Source organism: Schistocerca americana, chromosome 2 (assembly GCF_021461395.2).
Source record: "Schistocerca americana isolate TAMUIC-IGC-003095 chromosome 2, iqSchAmer2.1, whole genome shotgun sequence".
Lineage (NCBI taxonomy): Eukaryota > Metazoa > Arthropoda > Insecta > Orthoptera > Acrididae > Schistocerca > Schistocerca americana.
In genome coordinates this window covers 748,570,289-748,592,119 of record NC_060120.1, presented here as the reverse complement: position 1 = coordinate 748,592,119, position 21,831 = coordinate 748,570,289, and the positions used below count along the sequence as shown (strand labels likewise).

Here is a 21,831-nt window from a genome sequence, read left to right as displayed (position 1 = left end):
TCCATGATGTGCACGACATGAGCAGGCTATTGTACAAAAAAATGCAGATGAAGTAGAGTAAATAAAATGCAACTGAGTAAAAAATAAACATACCCATCATTCACAAGGTATTTATTACCAGGGAAGTACTTCAGTCACTGCCTGTCAGTATGATTCGTGCTGACCAGTAATTAGACTTCTCCCTTTAACATTATACTTTGCAAATCCATTTCTTTACACGGAACATACAGTTTCCTAAAATTCCGAGTATTCCTGTTTGTGACCCTAGTCTTCTGGGCTCGTTAAAGAGTAACTGCATTTAATTTTATTTCTTACTGCCATTTATTTATGTACCTATACTGCAAAGAAAATATCAGCACAACAGTGTAAATGTTGACAGTATGCTTTGTGGTTCTCGTTTGGAAACAAACTGCACTTGTGCATGATATCTGCTGCTAGCAATGGTGATGCCCACTTTATTCTTTGCTCCCGAGCACGTCACTTTGCTTCTGCCTCAGATGTTATGGAGGTAAAAATAGAAGGGAGATGGCACTATAGACTTATGCTGTATGTTATTTTGAAGCCAGTGTGGGTTCGCTGGCCACCATCTTAAATAGCCCAAAACATTAACAGACTACTGTTTACAATTGCTTCTTGTTAATTATTTCTGTCATGTGCACACAACAACCAATTTAAATACAAAAAAATTACAGTGCTCACACGAATATCACAGCGTCAGGAAGGTAATTTCAAACTTTTCTGTTCCTGAATGTGTATTTGCTCTAGTAATACGACACATTTGGCCTCATTAACTTTTTAAAAATGTATTTTCAATATCCAAGAAGAGAACGAAATGATGTGAAAAGCATGCTCTTCTAATCCTTAATACCACTTTTACTGTGTTTGTATCAATATCAAATGAAGCTGGAACTCTGAAACCAATGCTTGCGGGTATTGCTTCTTGTTTCTTACATTTCCAGTTCTCAACTCGTATGCACAACATTTGTAAAAATGTATCTGCATGATCTTTGATAGCCCACAACTGTGTGCAATGATGAATGAAGCAGGGCATGCTGTCATATCTTGTGCATGTCAATGAAGTGAACCATTTGAAATTAAATGCAATTAAGGGAATGGTCTAAAATGCTTAGACCCCATAAAATGGATACTCTGCTTATTTAAACGATAGACAGATGTTTGTTAGTAATTCCTACCAACAACATTTACCCATTACAATAAAGATAGTCTTTTGCAGAATACGAGTTGTTGAAGAGAAACGTTTTCCGTTTAGTCTCGAATTTTATTTTGCAGTCTGTCAGGAATTTTATTTTGCAGTCTGTCAGGAATTTTATTTTGCAGTCTGTCAGGAATTTTATTTTGCAGTCTGTCAGGAATTTTATTTTGCAGTCTGTCAGGAATTTTATTTTGCAGTCTGTCAGGAATTTTATTTTGCAGTCTGTCAGGAATTTTATTTTGCAGTCTGTCAGGAATTTTATTTTGCAGTCTGTCAGGAATTTTATTTTGCAGTCTGTCAGGAATTTTATTTTGCAGTCTGTCAGGAATTTTATTTTGCAGTCTGTCAGGAATTTTATTTTGCAGTCTGTCAGGAATTTTATTTTGCAGTCTGTCAGGAATTTTATTTTGCAGTCTGTCAGGAATTTTATTTTGCAGTCTGTCAGGAATTTTATTTTGCAGTCTGTCAGGAATTTTATTTTGCAGTCTGTCAGGAATTTTATTTTGCAGTCTGTCAGGAATTTTATTTTGCAGTCTGTCAGGAATTTTATTTTGCAGTCTGTCAGGAATTTTATTTTGCAGTCTGTCAGGAATTTTATTTTGCAGTCTGTCAGGAATTTTATTTTGCAGTCTGTCAGGAATTTTATTTTGCAGTCTGTCAGGAATTTTATTTTGCAGTCTGTCAGGAATTTTATTTTGCAGTCTGTCAGGAATTTTATTTTGCAGTCTGTCAGGAATTTTATTTTGCAGTCTGTCAGGAATTTTATTTTGCAGTCTGTCAGGAATTTTATTTTGCAGTCTGTCAGGAATTTTATTTTGCAGTCTGTCAGGAATTTTATTTTGCAGTCTGTCAGGAATTTTATTTTGCAGTCTGTCAGGAATTTTATTTTGCAGTCTGTCAGGAATTTTATTTTGCAGTCTGTCAGGAATTTTATTTTGCAGTCTGTCAGGAATTTTATTTTGCAGTCTGTCAGGAATTTTATTTTGCAGTCTGTCAGGAATTTTATTTTGCAGTCTGTCAGGAATTTTATTTTGCAGTCTGTCAGGAATTTTATTTTGCAGTCTGTCAGGAATTTTATTTTGCAGTCTGTCAGGAATTTTATTTTGCAGTCTGTCAGGAATTTTATTTTGCAGTCTGTCAGGAATTTTATTTTGCAGTCTGTCAGGAATTTTATTTTGCAGTCTGTCAGGAATTTTATTTTGCAGTCTGTCAGGAATTTTATTTTGCAGTCTGTCAGGAATTTTATTTTGCAGTCTGTCAGGAATTTTATTTTGCAGTCTGTCAGGAATTTTATTTTGCAGTCTGTCAGGAATTTTATTTTGCAGTCTGTCAGGAATTTTATTTTGCAGTCTGTCAGGAATTTTATTTTGCAGTCTGTCAGGAATTTTATTTTGCAGTCTGTCAGGAATTTTATTTTGCAGTCTGTCAGGAATTTTATTTTGCAGTCTGTCAGGAATTTTATTTTGCAGTCTGTCAGGAATTTTATTTTGCAGTCTGTCAGGAATTTTATTTTGCAGTCTGTCAGGAATTTTATTTTGCAGTCTGTCAGGAATTTTATTTTGCAGTCTGTCAGGAATTTTATTTTGCAGTCTGTCAGGAATTTTATTTTGCAGTCTGTCAGGAATTTTATTTTGCAGTCTGTCAGGAATTTTATTTTGCAGTCTGTCAGGAATTTTATTTTGCAGTCTGTCAGGAATTTTATTTTGCAGTCTGTCAGGAATTTTATTTTGCAGTCTGTCAGGAATTTTATTTTGCAGTCTGTCAGGAATTTTATTTTGCAGTCTGTCAGGAATTTTATTTTGCAGTCTGTCAGGAATTTTATTTTGCAGTCTGTCAGGAATTTTATTTTGCAGTCTGTCAGGAATTTTATTTTGCAGTCTGTCAGGAATTTTATTTTGCAGTCTGTCAGGAATTTTATTTTGCAGTCTGTCAGGAATTTTATTTTGCAGTCTGTCAGGAATTTTATTTTGCAGTCTGTCAGGAATTTTATTTTGCAGTCTGTCAGGAATTTTATTTTGCAGTCTGTCAGGAATTTTATTTTGCAGTCTGTCAGGAATTTTATTTTGCAGTCTGTCAGGAATTTTATTTTGCAGTCTGTCAGGAATTTTATTTTGCAGTCTGTCAGGAATTTTATTTTGCAGTCTGTCAGGAATTTTATTTTGCAGTCTGTCAGGAATTTTATTTTGCAGTCTGTCAGGAATTTTATTTTGCAGTCTGTCAGGAATTTTATTTTGCAGTCTGTCAGGAATTTTATTTTGCAGTCTGTCAGGAATTTTATTTTGCAGTCTGTCAGGAATTTTATTTTGCAGTCTGTCAGGAATTTTATTTTGCAGTCTGTCAGGAATTTTATATCACAGGTAAGTGGTCAAAACTTTAGTTGCAATATTGTGAACATTTGTTTGTGCTACAGACAACCTTAATGTGGTGTAATGAATATCATATTTTTTCTTTTGTTATTGTAAATATGTACATCATTGTTCCTGCTGAAATGCAGTGAATTACTCACAACAAACTTCAAGGGAGAATAAATATACTGTAAAGCGAAACACTCACGCCGAGCAGCTGGCGAAAGGAATGGTCTCATATGTTTCTGGCCAAATCCCTCTTTAGAAAGAAAGCAAAGCACTCACTAACAAACAAGATGGCAGACTTATTCTGAACAATAGGATCACACAACACTTAAACTTTAATTCAAAAACACTACACCATGTCAGAGTTTCATTAGTTCTGTTTTAAAATTTCTTCTGTGGCCTACCCTTCTAGAGGATGCAGGCCAGGAGAATTACAGGAGTGAAAGATATATATGAAGGATAATGCTCTTCTACACAGTTCAGAAAAGCTCGTGCTGAAAGAAATGATCCATATTGCACAAGTTGTGAAGCAACTATTGAGCTCCAGCATGTTCTGTTTAGCTGGGTGTTTCACGAATGTGCTGTCAACACTGCTCTTGGGCGCAGTTTGGTGATGGCCATTCATTCCAGTGGACAGGTGGTATGTAGTCATGCCCATACATAATGCTGAGCAGAAACTGCAGAAGAGCTGGTATATGACAAGGTTGGCTTCACAGGTGTCCTGTCTATGATTGGAGGAAAATCCTTTGAAAGAACTGGAGTAGGATGTGCTGGATGGATGAATTGGGCAGGTCTTGCACCTGAGTCTTTCACAGGTGATGTGACCCATGCGCCAAGGGGTTGGCAGAGGCAGTGGTATAGGGATTGGGTGTGATGCCTTCAGCATATCGGGCAAGGGAATTCTCATCACTGGAGATATGCCGTTCATGGGTAGCCAGGCTGTACAGAAACGATTTTTGGTATGGAAGGGGTAACAGCTGTCAAAATGCAGGTACTGTTGGAGGTTAGTGGGTTTGTAAATGAGCAGAATTGTGGATGGAGCCAACAGAGAAGTGGAGGTCAACATCCAGGAAGGTGGTGTGTTGGACTGAAGAGGACCTGGTGGGCAGATGGGAAAGGTGTTGGGGTTATGTAGGCATGATGATACAGTGTCTTGACCCTGAGTCCAGATCATGAAGATATCATCAGTGAACCAGAATGACAGAAGAGGTTTTTGGGCTTTAGGAGACTAGGGATGCTTCCTCTAGATGTCCCAGAAAAAAAGAATGGCATTGGGGGGGGTGGGGGGGGGGGGGGGTTTAATAAGCAGGTGCCCATGGCTGTGTTGCAGATTTATTTATGTACCTTCCCCTCATGAGAGGAGTAGCTGTGAGTAAGGATACAGTATGTGTGGTGTATGAGGAATGAGGTGGTGGGTGAGAAATCTGAGAGCAGTGGAGGGGGGGCTGCGACAGCGGAAACACCATATACTGAAGGGGGATGATGTATAGGGAGGTTGCATTAACAGTGACAAAAGGTGGTAAAGAGGTGGGTATGGTGGACAATTGTTGGAGGATTTGGTTTGTATCTTTGGTGTGAGAGGCTAGGCATTTGGTTGCAAGTCTTGGTCAACATACACAGCCCCCTCATCATCCAGTATTAGCCTGGACTGGACCAACTGAACCATATCTTTCACACAACATCCTGGTCCATTCCTGCACCACTCCCATTCCAAATGCGTTGTAACATAGGTCACATACCTGTGTAAGACCCAAGTGCAAGACCTGCCAAATCAAAGCTCCCACCCAGCACAGCCTACTCCAGTCCTGCCATAGGCTTATCCTATCCCACCAAAGGCAGGAGCACCTGTGAAAGCAGTCATGGCCTACACTCACTTCATTGCAATCACTGCAAACTTCAATATGTCGATACGAATGCCTATGAATAAAATGTCATCTCTTCAAAACTTATGTTAAACAATGATGCAATATTGCAGGTAAATTCAATGATATATGTGAATACTGTCTGAAAAATGTGCTGAAAATAGAGTTTGTAGCACAGAAGTCATAAATTAAAATGTCATGCCTGATGATGCAGTTTACTTCACGAACAGCGAAAATGTAGTAAGGGATAAAACTTTTCTCCTTTATCGTTTTGTGCGTGATATCAGCAAGATAAAGTTTTAAATCATGTTGGAAGTCACTATGTGCTCTCATCTTAAATATTGGGTTAATATAGTCTGGGTAATTTGTGTGCCCCAAGTTAAGTTACCTCAAGACATACAAGTTTTCTAACTGTAACACTTTACTTACTTTACTAAATCTTTAACATAAGATTATATTTCTTAATGAGTAGATTATGACAGTATTTTAACTTTTTAAATTCGGTCAATAACTGTACAAAATACTGAAAATGAAATTTTTATTGCCCTCTAAAAGTTGTCAGGTAGACAACCTTTAACAGGAGCTGTGTCCCAGGTTAGTAACATAGATCATTATGATTTATTACAGGTTTACTAAGAGAGAGAGGGTTATTTTAAGTCTGAAACAATTAGAAAGAAATTTGTTCCATGTATATTAACTACTTCTATTCATGGACTCTCTCAAATCACCAATAAAACTGAAAGGAACCCTACATCCACTTTCACCTGAAATAATATTTTCCTCACACTTTTAAGATTTGTACTATTGTGAACATAGATTACAATTAAGGGGCATCGCTTTTGATAGCTCTTTATAAAGAGCTAGTGCAATTGAAGGCTTTCACGGCTGGATGTCATTGTTGCTGCTGAGTCTTCTAGGTTGTATGGCCATGGTCCAAGAAACTTTTCAGGAACTATGAAATGAGATTATTTATTCCAACTGTAAGGCATGTCTACCGCGCTCAATACATTTATCAAATTTGTGTTTTGATCCATAATGTACAACAGAAAGTGTGGTATAGAAATAATGAAGTATATTTTTTCATTTCTGACAGGTTAATTTAGGCCTTAGAAATCATTCGCTATGTCAGTATATAACATGTGACAAAATCAATGACAGGAGGTTGGAGACAGTCCCCAACAATCAGTCTTTCCTTCTGAACTCTTAAGGAAGCCTCCCCTGACCCAGGGTTCTGGGTGACTTTTTCGAACTCTACCCCTTTACATAAGCATCACCTGTCCTTTTCCTTCACCACTCTTCCTTCCCCTTCAACACTTCTGCCAGGGGGAGCCACTGACTCTGAAAGCTTGGAAATCTTGATACCTCCTATAAGTGTGTTCTCCTACCATTACTTTGTGAGTAGATTTTTATATCTGTCCAATTACATTGTATGTATTCATTTACCGATATGACCTCAGCTGATTCTCAGGAAATACTTCCAGAACGTATTCAACCCTCCTCTTCTGAAGTAAGACTATCTGTTTCCAAATCATTTACTTGAACTCCATTTATATGCAGAGATTCAACATATCTGGCACAGTTTTTCTTTAATAGAGTTGTTGAACTGTTGTTTTTGGGAGTACTGGAAACACACATCTAAAACATTTGGGAAATAACTCACTTCTGGCCAACCAATTCAAATTATTCCATCACAATCAGGCTGTCTGCAACAGCTTTAACCCAATGGCGAATTTTTATTTAAAGAAAGTTCACAATCAAAATTTTGACACTGAACTGACAAAATGAGACAGTAAGTGTAACCCTCTCCAGGTTTTGTACTGACACACTGTTGGTGATGGTAATAAAACTTTAACTGTGAAAAGCTATTAACCTGCATTTAAAATGTACATATGAGGTACTAAACAGAAACTTTAAGTGACTAAAGTACTAAAATATAACATAGCAAACAGGTTGGTACAACACTGTAATAAATGTTTGATAAAAGAAAGGGTACCATCAAAAGAATTTCAGATAAGAGAATAAATTTTCTTTGTGGTTACAGTTACAATTAACAAATAACAAAGGCAGACACAAAATGTGTGGCAAGATACCTGTCAAATTCAACCCCAAAAGTTGAAACCGTACGGTAGAAATCAGCCTCCTCACGGCGTGACCACCTTCTCTGATGTATTTCAAGTTTTTGTCTCTCTCTTTCACGAACAATTTGTTCAATTTTCTCCCGCCTCTCCATTTTCTGGAATTAAATCAATTTTTTAAGACTATAACAGCTAGAAGTTTCAGATAATATAACTATTAATTACTTCAACAAGTACATAATGAAACTGGAAAACGGGGAGAAGAGAACTGTGCACAACAGGACTGGGGTGGAAAAGTGGTGTACATTATGACTTGTGCAACACATTCCTACAGCACAGGAAGTTACATTTATTTATTCTGCATGCTAATTTATTTCTCAGAACTACCCATGAAATTAAAGATTACAAAGCAAACCTTGATGAAATATGTAATGTTTATCTATTACCTTATTTTTTTTTCCTTAAAATATGAATTTCTCTGGCCTTAACTTAATGGAGCTAAAATTTTCTTAAGACAAGGGATGTAGCATAATCAATATCTTGATACTGAAGAGCTAGCTGTTTCTAAATGACAGATTCAACAACAATATTATTGTGCATGGTAGCAAGGCCACTTAGGTTGGCTTATCATAGTATTTCAACAGGATATGCTGAACCACTTGACTGTAAATGCACAACTGTCCTGGAAGCATTCATAGTGTGACGTGTTATCCTTAATCACCACCGTACTTTGTTTACCATAATGGCCACATGTTATAATAGCGTGGTCAGGTAATAGGTATAATAGTTTACATTCAAACAGTTGTAAACACTTCAATATTTTTTGCTTATGCTGCTAATTTCTCCAAAAGTCAACAACTTACTGGCCATTATAAATTCCTACTTAATTACATTTTAACTTAACTGGAGTTTCTGAACTAATGTTGCCTACTTTTAGTATGAAAGCAATCATGTAATATTTTTACAAATATGGCTACATCCAAAGGAGGGAATTGACATCATTCCCTGAAACTCTGATGTACATTCAATAGATTCTTTGTAATCAAATCAAAGACTGTCACTTCTCAAGTTATTTGCAAACCTAACAGTTGAACCACTCACTTTTGCTTACAATGAGTTATGACTGAAACATATTTAAAAGTTTTTACCATTCAAAGGAAAAGTACTGGAGACATATCAAGAGTACAATTTAACTGGACTGCCCAAGGAGAAACGTAGTTCAGCAATTCAGAATATTTATTTCTGAAGTTTTGTTGTGTTGACTGACTAGGTATGTTCTTGGGATTCTAGTGGAGTTGATTGCATTCTGTATACAATATTTCAACTGCTGACTTCAGGTTTTCCAAAAAGATGTCTAATGTGCTGTACCTGTGTGGAGCTGGTTAACCAGACTGAGATACTGTTTATGTCACAGTGCTAGTTACAGCACTAACAAGACTCTCAGCACCCACTTATTTCGTTGATGCACACACATTTTTTTCCCCCTTGCTTTTATTCCACATGCAATTTAAATCTCCTAAGCTGTTTCTGGCTCTGAAATGACTAGCAAAATTGTAATAAAATGAGCTCCCAAAGTCTTGCCTTGTTTAAATTGAAAACTCCATCCATGTTTATAAGGTTTTCTGCCATCAGTATATATGGTTACACATACTTATATTGACTTGCATCAAAAGGAAAATTATAAAATTAACAGGGGCAGTCAAATGAAAGCAATACTGATGGAAAAAAGTGAACTGTTTCAAAATAATAAAGTATTCCCCATAACTGTTAACACATTTATCTCACTACCAGACATGATGGTCAAAGCCTTCATGGAAAAATATTTGCTATTGCCTACAGAACCACACCTCTTTGTCAGAAGCAAATAGACAGTCACTAATGTCTTTCTTCAGGGATTCAAAAATAATGAAATTGCTTCGAGAGAGATTGGGACTATGTGGACGATGATTAAGAGCTTCCCAGAAAAAATTCTGCAGTGTACATGAAACAACAGCCATGCCAGCTCTGGGAAAGTCATGATGATCCCTTTCTTTGACTGCAAGGGCTCACTGCTCATTTACTTTGTAGAACACGGCACCACAATTAAAACTCAGTGTTACATGGGCACTTTGCAAAAACTGAAGTGTGCCATCTAGTCCAAACAACCAGGAGTCTTGATGGACAGCATCATTCTGTTGCAAGATAATGGCCACACACATGTTAACAGGATTGTTTCAGTTATGCTGGACAAGTTTCACTGGGAAGCCCTTACACATCCTCCATATAGTTTCAAACTCTCCCTATGTGATTTCTATGTTTTTGGATTCTTGGCCATTGGTTTGTTTCAGATGAAAAGATGCATGCTTAGGTGTGATCACGGTTCCACAGACAACTGCAAACTTTAAAAAAAAAAATCAAGACATCGACCATCTTGCATAGTGGAATAAATTTAGTAATAATTATGGTGATCACTTTTGAAATAATAAGAGTTTATTTACTTTTTCCGTTGTCTTGTTTTCATTTGACTGCCGCTTTTACTCTGCCTCGGGAGGCAAAATACCATTACTGCTGATAGAGACCTTTGAAAGAGGGAAAAGTTACAAAGGAATAGCAGCTCACTGATCAATGAGACCCAGGCATAAGAGGGACCCACCTGTTTGTGAGAATGAGTGGAAAACAAAGATGAAAGGAAGAAGCATCTGAGGTAGCAGGAAGTCACGGTTAGTAAATTGTTAAGCATTGTGCCACCTGTTGTGAGAATGAGGGTAAACAAAGGTGAAGGATGAGGCATCAGCAAGAAAGTAGGAAGTCAGGTATAATACACTGGTAAGCACTCAGCCATCTTTACTCGAGATATGACACACATACAGACTGAGAAATAAAGATGGTAAAAGGAAGAGAAATGAGAAGTGAAATGAATAGTACAATTAAAAAGTGAAAAAGGGACCAGGAAAAAACAAAGATATCATGTGAGTGGATGATGAAAGTTGACTAGTGAGACAATAAAACAGGTTTAAAAAGGCTTTCACAAGCTATTCATTGTCTCCCTAGCAAACTTCACTGTTGAGGCCCGACATACAAACAAATCAAGTAGAATGCTATGGGAACCAGGATGGCTGCATGCTATGCTAACCTTCTGATGGACCACAAAGAAGATGTAGTCCTTATGATACACAAGTCTGGTCTCCTGGATTGGTAAGCACTTATGGCATTTTGTAATCTGGGACTTATAGCGAATAAGAACTTTGCCACTTCCTTTAACAATGAAACTACTTTTTCCAAATCAAATTCATATGCTTTTTTCAAATGCAAAGCCATCTCATCTCCTTTGACTATTTCCAGATTATTGAAGCTCATGTCCAAAATTCATTCCACACAAAACCTACCAATAAGCAGTAATACCTGCACTCTTGACAGCTGCAACTCCAACATCAAAGACTGCCTTTTCTACATCCTACACATCCCTGGCAAGAAGATCTGTTACACAACCAAAACCCCAACTTCTACAAGAACAAACTTTCCTCTCTTAACTACCTCGCAGATCGAACCCACACAGAACTTTCTTGAATAGTATTCTCTACCTTAAACTCTGATTGATATGGCTGCTATTTTCCAAGAAATTCTAGCCATGACTTTACCAAGTCAAGCACTGAAATGAGATTCTCTTTCCTTGATATCTTTCCTATAATACCCCCCCCCCCCCCCAAACCTTCCATTGTCTTCCTAATCTCAGTGACATCGTAAAACCATGAGTTTGCCAAACTACTACCCCTACCCCAAGATTCCTACTCGTGCAACCCTTCCCATTAATAAAACATGTCCACATGGATCCATCCACAGCCACTCCAACACTGGTAAACCTTGGTAAATACTACATAAAAAATAGAGCAACTGTGAAATCACATGTTCACCAAATAATTTTATTCACTGCATGGAGAGGAATGACTACCAACATCACACTGACTGAGTGCGCATATAAACATAGAAGAATTGTTGATCTTTGAGGCACTCAGTACCCAGCTGCTAAGCATGTTCTCACAGTGGACATCTCAAGGAATTTATTAAATAATGCTCAGCACATCTTTACTTGTAGCTCTCAGACCTGGTCGAAGCTGTCTGATATAGTGGTCAAGTGTGTGTGAGGTTTGCTTGCTTGTGTGAATGTGTGCATTTTCTTTTATGAAGTGTAGTAGTAGTAGTAGTACGGTATTCTGCCTTATGGCAGGTCTTATCATGGGTTAAGCCTCTTCCTCTTTTGTCTGTCCATAGCCAGTCTTTTCATTTCTGAATATTTGCCTCCTTTGATATTGTCCAACATTTGATATATTCTTTTTCCTCTTCCCCTTTTCCCTCTACCATTCCTTCTATTCCTTCCTTCAATAAACAGTCCCTCCTCAAACAATGTCCAATCCACTTCGGTTTTCTTTTTCTGATGACTTTCAGCATGTTTCTTTCTTCTCCAACTCTTCTTAATACTTCTTCATTCCTTACTCGGACTTCCCATTTCACTTTTTCCATTCTTCTCCATATCCACATCTCTAGTGCCTCCAATCTTCTTTCATCTTCCTTCCCCAACGTCCAGGTCTCCGCACCATATAGTGCAACGCTCCAGACGTAACATTTGGCAAGTCTTTTCCTCAGATCTTTGTTTGGTGGTCCACAAAGCACATTCTGTTTCCTCTTGAATCCTCCTTTTGCAATTGCAATTCTTTTCCTAATTTCTGTTGAGCAATACATATAATCCATTATTACACTTCCCAGGTAATTGAAGTTATTCACTTTTTCTATTTCCTCTCCCCCTATTTTCATCTGGAATTTTCTCCCCTTTCCTTCAGTTACCATGCTTTTCATTTTATTCTTGTTAATCTTCATTCCATATTATTATAATTTTGTGTTTAGATCATCTAACTTTTGTTCCATCTCTCTTGCACTCTCTGCCATCACAATCATGTTGTCTGCAAATCTTATACACTCCACTCTCTGGTCCCTATACAAACTCCTCTCTTTCCATCAAAACTTTCACCAATAATTTCCTCCAGATATATATTGAACAGTGTTGGTGATAAACAACAACCTTGTCTTACAACTCTTCTCAGTTCAATTTCTTCACTCATCACACCTCCTATTCTTACTCTTGCTCTCTGGTTCAAATACAAATTTCTAATTAGCTGTCTATCACACCTATCATCTCCATGTTCCCTTAGGATTTCCATCAGTTTGTCCCATCTGACACAGTCAAAAGCCTTCTCAAGATCAATGAACACAACATATAACTTCCTTTTCTTCTCCACGTACCTCTCCCCTATCACTCTCAGTAGCCCAATGGCACCTCTTGTTCCCACTCCTTCTAGAAGGAGGTTTGGCCGAAAGCTAAATGTTTAACAGTCTTTTTGTTGTACCTGTCTGTAACTCTGCATGTCATCTTTACAATGAGTAGCAATCTATCCTTTTCTTAATATTGTTGATATTCCGACTTGGACTTTCCATTGTTTGATACGATGCAATTTCTATTTCATTGTCAATTCTACTGTCCTCGAGCTTGCTGACAGATCTTAAAATCAACTGAACTTAATACATCAGTAGCCATCTTCAGATGATACACTGTTGTTCAGTCTCAGCAAACTGATACCAATGGTGAAGACAGCAACTTTATATGGGTCACAGGAAATTGATGGTTCAGCTGACAGTTGCTGCCCCCAAAACTAATAAATACAAACACTGCTTCCATATAGTATCCATTGGACAAGAATGACAAATATAAAAATCTTCTGGCAGCTGACTTGGAAGTGCTTTTCAATGTAGGGTTCCATGACTTGCTTAAATTGTTCATTAGACCCCTTTCATGGTGTCACGTATCACTTTAATCTTTGCCTACTGGCGAAACCAACTATTGAGGTTAAACTACTCCTAAAATTTTCCCATTTTCGAAGATACACTCCCGGTATGATACAGGAAAGGAATCTGTCTACATACATCTTCATATCATAGTCTAAAACTCAAGGTTTGAAATATCTGGTACTCAAAATACCTGTTCTGCTTAGACACAGACTTCAGGCATCTGGTCTACTTTTTAAGCTGTCAGTACCAGAAAAGGTGTACGCTCTTCATATTAACGTTTTAAAAGCCCTGGAGCGTTGGTATAGCAACTCATTGGATGCAGACACTGGTCCATAAGCACATATACAATAAACACCAAGTGCCAAAGTTTCATAATTTCTTCTTTAGGTTAATACATCCAAACAACAACTTTTCCATAATTTCTGTATAAATGTGATGCTGGAACTAATACACTGAAAATGTTCCACAAAATGGCTGACAGTATGTAACATGTGTGGCCAGATCATCAAAAGTGGCAGCAATGTACCTCCAATAATGTGTTGGTATTAAAGATTCCGTCTTCAGTGCTCTGTCCTAAATATCTTGTATAAGTGCAGCAACTACAGGTGAAACTCAGCCAAATGCCTTTTATTAATAAAAGTAATAGTTTTGGATAACTGACAAAGTTTTTTCTCAAAGCGAAGTAACCGAGAAGGGAGAAGAGATACTAGTGCTGAATACAGGGTGTGGCAAAACATCCTCCCTAATTGGAATGTTCAAACAAAAAACAGGCGGATCAAAAGAAAGAAAACTGTAATAACATTAAAGACACCTACACAATGGAAATTTTTAAACAAAGTTTCACTGAATTGGTGTCCTCCATTATCAATGTATTGTTCAATGTGATTTCGGAAATTCTGCATCAATCTAATTAACATTTCTGGTGGAAGAACACCAGTTTCTTCCTGTAGGGCTGGCAGAGCGTTGGCTAAAGTTTGAACACCTCAACCTTAAGATCTCTCTCATGAGAGAGAGAGAGAGAGAGAGAGAGAGAGAGAGAGAGGAGAGAGAGAGAGAGAGAGAGAGGGGGGGGGGGGGGGGTGAGAGAGAGAGAGAGAGAGAGAGAGAGAGAGAGAGAGAGAGAGAGAGAGAGAGAGAGAATCACAGTGAGTAATATCTGGTGATTCTGCTGGTTGGATGACATTGACAAGTGAAGAAATTAAGCCTTTGGGAAACTTTTGTCTCGGCACTTTGAGACAAATCTGAGTTGTACAAGTGGTGGCTCCATCCTGGTGAAACAGTACCTGGCCAATTTGTGGCCACCGAGTCTTGGTGCAAAAAAGGTGTTTGTAATACGAGTGTATAACTGAGAGTTTACTGTCGCAAAAGTGTCGTTATCTTTTCTTTTTTAAGCAAGTCTTTTTTTTTATTTTTTTAAAGCAAGGTGTAATGACCAATCATCCCAACTCTTTCAACTGCACATTATACAGTAACGCAGTCATCATGTAATGGGTTTTCATCAAGTTCATGAGGGTTCTGTCCATTCCAATACCAGAAATTCTGAGAAGCAACATAGCTAGCTAAATGAAAATTTGTATCACTCGAAAAGACCACAGCTACTTCAGGCATATTTCAATAATGTTTAAACATGATGTGTGAGGTCATGCGCAAACAACTATTTAACATTTACTAATAACCATCTTGTACAGATAAAATCATAAGTCTAGTTGCAAAATTCTTCACAAGTTTTCATGATTTCCAAGGAACTGGAGGAAAATGAGAACACTATAGCTGAAGACACAAGAACAGTTTGCAGAATTGTGGCACTGAAAGTAACGGAAGAGAGCACATTGAAGAAAATTTATCCTCTGAGGACTGAGATACAATAAATATCTTGTTGTTAAACAATTTCAAGCATTCTTTGATTACATCACCTATTCCAACCAGAACATAAAATGGCAACTACACATCACTGATGTTTATTTGCTGTGTGATCAGTAACATATTACTCACATTCTGTTGGATTCAGAAACTACTTAAAATGAAGTTTTTGGTACAATTATATAATAAGTGTTGTCCACAAAAGAATACTCTGGTATGCTACACAGGTTAAAATTATTTTCGTTCAACACCAAACATATTAGAACAGCTAAAGCTGCAGAACACAGAGAGAATGCTACATGCACAAGTAAACGTAACAAAGCACAACCCCAGTGTCTCAGAATTATCATGTTTTATAGCAACACCTCTTTAACATCAGAATTTCTTGCTTAGTGTTCTCTTTACGGGACTGACTGAAATTTTAGGTTTAGCAACTAAAATAAGTATATGTTATGAGCCTCATATTAAAAAACTGATTCTGTTAAATAAAAATGATGTAAATGAGATCTAAATTGATATAGAGGCAATTATGGAAAAAATTACTAACAATACTGAATTACCTGATAAAACATGTGGTGAAGAATATATTCTCTGCAAGGCAAAAGATAGTGGGTTAGTGGTACTAAAGCCACATCAACTAGCTGCATGGGAAGTAAAAATCTACTAGTTTGCACCTTCTGATTCGGTAGCCTATGCGATGGCTCTTTTTCACCAGCTTTTTATAGATTATAATGTTATAGGTGAGTCAAGGGAAGGACTCATGCTTAAGCTCAGCATCTGCACTCTCATGTATCTGATGACAATGCTCCACTGAGTGACCATGTTATTACATGAAGATGACAAAGCAGGAACTCTTTGATGAGGCAGCCCCTGGGAAGGTAGTGTAGTGTGCACAATTAAGGGATATGATGCAGTTATTTAGTGATATCTTCAAACAGAACTAATTAATTATGCTTAAACAATGAAAACAAAGCAATGACATGAAGACACCCACCAAATACTAAAAACAGGGCATCACAGAAACAACACATCTGGAAAAAAGCCACACTAGTAGTTAAAACGAGTGTAAAGGATTATCTGTTGCTGCTGTGAAGGTAAATGACACTCCAAGTATACAACATTCTAAAAACCATCATCGCCCATTTCTATCATTAAACCATACCTTCTGGTGCTTTGCATGTAACTACAGTTTCAGTCCAAAGTCTGTAATCCCCTCCCAATCATAAATCAAATAAAATATAGAGAAACATCTTACAGCCCTCCAATATTAACAAATTTTCTTTGTAAAATATCATTTAATAAATCACCAGCAAACACTGTATTCAGTAAAAGGTTCTGCTAAACAATTTAAAACTCAGGCAAGAGAAAGGAAAATGTTGCACATAATAACAGGAAAATTTCTGACCGAGGGAGGAGGAACTGAATGGAATTTTGCAACCTTCATCTCAAGTAAAGTACTGTTCCTTGTATGTGTAAACTCTTTTTCTTTTTATCACATAAACAGAAACGTCACTTTTTGTATATATTTCACACATTATAATCAATATTGCACCTACATCTACACAGATAAGCTGAAAGCCACCCTGTGGTATCACTACTGGTCATTTCCTTTCCTGTTCCACTCGCAGATAGAGTGAGGGATAAACATATGTCTATATGCCTCTGTACGAGCCACAATTTCTCTTTATCTTCATGGTCCTTACATGCAATGTATGATGTTGGCAGTAAATCATTTGGCAGTCAGCTTCAAATGCCAGTTCTCATAATTTTCTCAATAGTGTTCTTCGAAAAGAAAGTCACCTTCCCTTCAGGGATTACCATTTCAGTTCCTTTAGTATCTCTGTAACACTTACGCGCTGTTCGAACCTACCACTAACAAATCTAGCAGCTGCCTCTGAATTGCTTCGATGTCCTCCTCCAATATGACATGGTAAGGATCCCAAATACTCTAGCAATATTCAAGAATAGGTCACACCAGTGTCCTATATGCAGTCTTCCAAAACAGGTGAACCACACTTTCCTTAAATTCTCCCAACTAACTGAAGTCTAGCATTCGCCTTCCCTACCATGGTCTTCACATGCTTGTTCTATTTTATATGGCTTTGCAACGTTACACCAAGATATTTAAACAACATGCTGTATCCGAGCATTATCAGTTTGTTTTTCCTACTCATCCACATTAACTTACATTTTCCCACATTTAGCGCTAGCAGCAAATCATCATACCAATTAGAAATTCTCTCCAAGTCATCTTGTATCTTCCTACAGTGTCTCAAATTTGACACCTTTCCATACATCACAGCATTATCAGCAAACAACTGCAGATTACCACCCACCTCATCCACCAAATCATCATGTATATAGAAAATAACAGTGGTCCTATCACACTTCTCTGGGGCAATCTTAACGATATATTAGTCTCTGATGAATGCTCATCATCGAGGGTAACATACTTCAGAAATCTTTGAACCACTCACTGCGAACTTATTCCATGTGCTTCTACCTTTGTTAACAGCCTGCAATGGGGCACCATATCAAATGCTTCCTGGCAATCTTAGAAATATGGACTCTGCCTGTTGTTCTACATTCCAAGTTCACAGGATATCATGTGGAAAAAGCACAAACTGAGATTCACATAGGTGAAACCTTGCTGATTCGTGCACATAAGCTTCTCAGTCCCAAGAAAATTTATTATAATCAAACTGAGAATATGTTCAAGGATTCTGCAGCAAACCGAAGTTAGGGCTACTGATCCGTAATTTTGCGAGTCTGTTCTTTTATCCTTCTTGTATATAAGAGTCACCTGCATTTTTCTAGTGGTCTCGAATGTGTGCTGGGTGAAAGATTCGTGATAAATGCAAGCTAGGTAAGTGGCCAATGTCATAGATTACTCTTTGTAAAACAAAACTGGATTTCCATCTGGATTTGGTAACTTATTTGCCTTCAAATCTTTTCATTGTTTCTGCAAGTCAGGGATATTTATTACTATGTCATCCATATGGGAGTCTATCTGATGGTCAAATGACAATACATTTGTATGATTCTCTTTTGTTAACGATTTCTTGCATGTGAAATTTAAAACTTCGACTTCCATTTTGCTATCTTCAATTGACACACACTACTGATCAACAAGGGTCTGAATGGAAGTCTTACACCCACTCAACGATTTTACATAGGATCAGAATTTTCTTGGGTTCTCTGTCAGATCTTTTGCTAAGGTATGACGATGGTAGTTGTGGTATGCTTCGCACACAGATCTTTCCACAGACGCACGAATCTCTACTAACCTTTGTTTGTCAACACATGTGTGTTCTCTTTTGAACCGAGAGTGTAACAGGCTCTGCTTCTTCCAAAATTCGTTATTACATCACAGTGAGTCTTTTCCATCCTTTATCGACCTAATAGGCACATAACTCTCCAAATCTACAATTCACAATCTGCTTAAACTTTGCTCTTAATCACTCTATATCCATCTTACTGGAACCAAGTGACTTCAGTTCACTCTCTAAGTGAAACGTTCACAACTGCTTATCTGCTCTGTCTAGCAGAAACACTCTCCCATCATTCTTGACTGATTTATAACTTTCGTACTCATAGTTGCTACAATGACGTCACGATCACTAATCCCCGTTTCTATACTGACATTGTCGATAAGTCCAGCCAGTTTGTAGCTACAAGGTCTAAGATATGCCTATCGTGTGTGAGATGCAGAGCTAGATGCTCAAAACAGTTTTCTGAAGTTTCCAGAACCCTGCAAATTTCCACAGACATCCCAGTCTACAATTAGTGGGTCAAAGTCACCTCCAACCGGTACAGCATGATCTGGGCATTTACGAGGTACTGAGCGTAGACTTACTTTCAATGACTCTAAAAGTGTCAGAGCAGAATCGGGTGGCCATTAAAAACATCCACAATTAACTTGGCTTCACCTACACCTGTTATACCAGACCAGGTACCACATTGTTGCACTCCTCTTCGAACTCAATAACAGACAATATTTTTGTCAACTGCAATGAACACTTCCCCTCCTATGGCCTCTAATCTGTCTTTCCAATATATGTTTGTAAACGTATCAGTTTATAATATCCCATAATTTTTGTGATGAGGATTTAAATTGAAAGAACATACATTTGGGCAACTCACTCTTATTGTGTTACTAAAGGCTTGAGGTATACAAATCAAATTGCACAAAGGCAGCAACTTATCTTTTTTTATGTAACACATTACCGCCTAGCACAATTCTGAAAAACATAAATCTATAAATCTATTGTCCTGTTCTGGGATAACCTAATGAGTTATGTGCACTTTTCCAAGAGAGAAAGAGAGAGAGAGAGAGAGAGAGAGAGAGAGAGTGGGGGGGCCAACCATTAGTACGATGTAACTAAATAATGGAAAATAAACTAAAAGCAGTCATAAAAGTCAACAACATTTATGTTGCAACACGGTTGTGCACATAAAGACTAAGAATCGTGACTTTGTAATAGCCCATCTGGCAAGGGCACGACAAGGTTGTTTAAGAGACTTCGAGTGCAATTTTTTCCACGGAGCTCAAATGGACTTATATCAGCATATTATGATCTGTGGTTAAAAAAGCAGAATTTGTCATTGAGTTTACCTTGTCATTCAATAAAGCACCTGCTTGAACTGACAACCTACATGGTCAGCACGGAGCTGAGCATGACCTTTCGAGGACAGTCTGGCACACTGCAACATATCCCATTCAACAGATTAGCTGGCTACCAGGGGAGGATTTCAGTCACGGCCCAGAACCACAGGCTAGTTCTGCAGATATCTGACGAAATTAACCTGCCAACCTGAGGCTCATCATTTCCCCACTAATGTGCAGGCCTCAAGAGCTCGGATCTGCCCACAGGCAGAGACCATTCGTGTCTGGGGACAAATCAGCGGATTTTTGTACCCGTGACTTCAGGGCATACTCGGTAGGCTGGATACCACAAGTGAAGGATTTCAGGAGCTGTGACTGTCTCATCCCCAAGTACGTTGTATAGTGTGGCATCTTATTTATTGTAGCACATTTTCACACTCTGAAAGTACTTTGTATGTTTGAGAGAAAGCATGGACGAGGCTAGGAAGAAAACTGTGGCAAAAGCCAGCTGCATGAACCTTTGTATTAACCTTTGCATCGTGCAGTAATTTGTAATACCCGTAAAACAATGAGTTAACACGGTTATGGGTAATAGCCTACAATAATGAACATAGTACGAGCAACATTTTATTGGCAGTCACTACAGAGTGTGGGAGCGCAGGAGCACCTGGCATCAGTTTGTGAACTGCTGAATATGCTGTTGGCTATTGTCAATCACCATCAAGCTGCTGCCTCAGTGTGTACCAGTGGTAGAGAATCTGGCATGTTGTGTGGGACACCTCAGGTGTCACTTGTTTTGCCCGCGGGCTCTGCTTCTGAGGCACCTCCTAGTGTACCCGGCATGGTGGATCCTCCTCCACAGCAGGGTGATTGGCAGATGGTAACACGTTTGCATTACTCGAGGCAAAGGGCCAATATGGAGCTGGCCTCCTAGCCTCGCCCATTCACCCTGAGGGTGGACAGGTGGCTTCTCCTTAAGTAGCGTCTGAGCAGGCACATGGGGAGAGGGGTTGACTAGTTCCAACGTGAAGCATGTTAAGGAGCCCTTTCAGAACAGTGTTCGGGGCTGGAAAGAAAGCCAATGTATGTTTGATATGTGTACTGGAGGGAGGGGGGGGGGGGGGGGGGTGCCGTGCCTTATCCGAGATGTGGAGGCAGCCTTGCTTATGGTTCCCATGCCTGCAGGGTGCAGTTGCCTGGATTTTGTGGCTCACGTCAGCACCAATGACAACTGTCACATGGATTCTGAGGTGATCCTCAGTTCATACAGGCAGCTGGCAGAGATGGTAAAGACTGCTGACAGAGCTTGCAATTTGCAGCATCGTTCCCAGAGTTGATCGGAGTCCTTTGGTTTGGAGGTGATTGGAGGGTTTCAAACAAAGGATTCATCGACTGTGATGGTCTCGGCTGCAGATTTCTAGAACTGCGTTATCGTTTGGGGGTTTGTAGGACTCCCTTTTGATAGGTCAGGGATGCACTATACAAAGGAAGCAGCTACTTGGGTAGCAAAATACTTGTGGAGTGGCACATGAGGGTTTTTTAGGCTAGGAAGTGGTGTAAGGTGCTCTGATGAACACTCGTGTATAGGATGGGGACACAAAAATTAATAAATCAGGCAAGAAGAGTGTTTGTTAGATGGAGCAGGTAAGCAGTTACTAACGTCTCAGACAGTGAATTGGCATCACTTAGTTCCAGAAACTTGGATGTAGAGAAATTATGGGCACAGTTTAAGCAGATTGTAAATTGTGGTCTGGAGAGCTATGTGACTAATAAGAGGATAAAGGATGGAAAAGACCCATCATGGTTTAATAACGAAATTCGGTGGATGCTGAGGAAACCGAGGCTGTTGTACTCACAGTTCAAAAGGGAGGTCATAAACAATGACAAGTAAAGGTTAGTACTGATTCGTGCATCAATGAAAAGATATAGGTGTGATGCATACCACAACTACCAATGTCACACCTTAGCAAAAGATCTGGCAGAGAACCCAAGAAAATCTCGGTCATATGTAAAATTGCTAAGTGGATCTAAGGCTTCCATTTAGTCC

The 21,831-nt window shown here is 38.5% G+C and overlaps 1 protein-coding gene across 1 annotated transcript in view; it reads right to left on the bottom strand.

The window, feature by feature from the left end:
- Positions 1–21,831, bottom strand: part of LOC124594923 (chromodomain-helicase-DNA-binding protein 7) — a 310,905-nt gene that overhangs the window by 50,171 nt on the left and 238,903 nt on the right. The window contains exon 30 of the mRNA XM_047133415.1: positions 7,517–7,659. Within this exon, the coding sequence (XP_046989371.1) occupies positions 7,517–7,659 (143 nt within the window). The remainder of the gene's footprint in view (positions 1–7,516; positions 7,660–21,831) is intronic.